The 2,158-nt window shown below is 57.2% G+C and overlaps 1 protein-coding gene across 1 annotated transcript; it reads right to left on the reverse strand.

Annotated features, from left to right (window-relative positions):
- Positions 1-860: 860 nt before the first annotated feature.
- LOC133766313 (olfactory receptor 2L3-like) lies at positions 861-1,800 on the reverse strand. Its single transcript, XM_062200004.1, is given in 2 exon segments — positions 861-1,031; positions 1,033-1,800. Coding segments are annotated over 2 exon segments (939 nt in total).
- Positions 1,801-2,158: the final 358 nt, after the last annotated feature.

Genomic DNA, 2,158 nt, shown 5'->3' on the forward strand with positions numbered 1-2,158 from the left:
GTGTCCAGGCCGCACATCTCTACTCTGAGGTGCTCCTAGATTGCTCCAACTGCCACACTTCCCACGAGCTAGCAGGCAGCTGCCACAAGAAAGGTTCACGCACAGAACTGTGCGGCTGCGTGTGGACAGATTGCTCGGGGAGGGGTGCAAGTCTGGGAAGAGACCCTCTGAGGTGTCAGGGAGGGCCTCACGGGAAGAGAGTGAACAGGGAGAGAAGCCCACGTGGCTGTCCAGGGACACAGTGGCCCCGGGGTGTGCAGTGCACTGACCCAGAGTCCGACCCTTCCCATGCAAGGCAGGGAAGCTGGAGCCTGGAATGTGCATGTTTAGCTGTGGAGATCATGGCAGCTCATCGTGTGAGGCAAAGGCATACTCACATGACGCTGCCCTGAGAGTGCGCGCTCACGCCTCGAACGTGAACCCCGATAGGTGCACCCCACACCTGGGGGCTCAATAAGCCCCTTTCATGAGCATCTTGCACTACAGGAGATGCCATCAGGGTACAGATTGGACTTTGGAATTAAAATGATTTGCTCTGCTAAATACCAGACACACTTGGCAAAGGTGAACCCATTTTGTGACCCCAGCATGGGTTCCTAATGTATTTGCAGGAACTTTAGAGATTTCAGAGCCGATTTAATGAAAACATGAAAGAATTGTAATAGGTTCCTGACTTGATAAGGCTCCAGGGATATTTACAACAAAAGCAAAGCAGCCTCCTGCAGAGGTCTGGGACTCACAGCCAAAACTTCATTCAGAAAGAACTCTCATCATGGTCTCCTGAAGCCGTGAGCACAGCCCGGTCCCCCAGCCCGGCCTCTGCTCTGCTCACCCCCACAGCCTGTCGCTGTCTCCGCTCCCTAGGAAGCCCCACACCTCCCCGCCAGCTTCCGGAGTGCAGCCAGCACCTCCTTGTTCCTCAGGCTGTAGATGAGGGGGTTCAGCATCGGGGTGAGCACGTTGCTGAACACAGACAGCGCCTGGTCCTGCTCTGGGCTGTGGGAAGAGGTGAAGCTCATGTAAATGAAGATGTTTGGGCGGGCGGAAGAAGAGACTCACCACCGTGAGGTGGGAGGAGCAGGTGGCCAGGACCTTCCGCCTGCCCTTGACGGAGCTCATGCGGAGCACAGCGAGGAAGATGAGCGTGTAGGAGGCTGTGATGAGACCGAAGGGGACGACCAGCAGCACCACGCTGGTCACCACCACCACGGACTGATACACGGACGTGTCCTCGCAGGACAGCTTGATGAGGACAGGGACCTCGCAGAAGAAGGGCTGGATCTCCCGGGACCCACAGATGGGGAAGTGCAGAGGGTAAACTGTGTGAACTAAGGAGCTGGCCGAGCCTCCAACCCAACACCCAGCCACCATGTGCAGGCAGAACCTGGGGCTCATGATGGCGGGGTAGTGCAGTGGGTTGCACACAGCCACGTAGCGGTCATACGCCATGAGGGTCAGGATGAGGCACTCAGACATCCCCAGCAACAGGAAGAAGAAGCTCTGTGTCCCGCAGCCAACCCAGGAGATGCCCCTCTCCCCTGTGAAGAAGTTGGTGGCCATCTTGGGGACGATGGTGGAGGTCAGTGTCAGGTCGATGAGGGAGAGCTGGCTGAGCAGGACGTACATGGGCGTGTGCAGCCGGGCGTCCCCCAGGATCAGGACGATCAGAAGAGCGTTTCCCAGGAAGGCCAGGACGTAGACGAGGACCACGGCGGCATTGAGGAGCAGGGAGTGCCGGGACCCAGGGAAGAGCCCGGCCAGGAGGAAGTCCGTGGCCGAAGAGGCGTTCCCACCCACCATGCCGCTGCAGGCACAAGGGAGACCACAAGTGCCACCACCACGCGTGACAGACTCGTGTCAGTCTGGGGGCCAGCGTTCGAGAACCTTCCCCCCAGCTCCGGGTTCTCACATAGCCTTTGCCCGCATCTCAGGGAGAGCACTTTCCCGTGTCTCTTGAACAATCACCTGACTTGGTAAATACAGAATACTGGACACACGACCCACGCCAGCACTAACCGGCCTCTGCTGAGCTGAGTTCTTCCGATTTTCTTCTTTCTTTCTTTCTTCTTTCTAAGTTGGAGAATCCTGTAAATACGAACACCCATTTCTAGAAATACAGGCTTAAACTGCTACACACTGTTTATGTTAGCCGAGGGCC

Source organism: Lepus europaeus, chromosome 9, assembly GCF_033115175.1.
Source record: "Lepus europaeus isolate LE1 chromosome 9, mLepTim1.pri, whole genome shotgun sequence".
In the NCBI taxonomy this organism is placed as follows: Eukaryota; Metazoa; Chordata; class Mammalia; order Lagomorpha; family Leporidae; genus Lepus; species Lepus europaeus.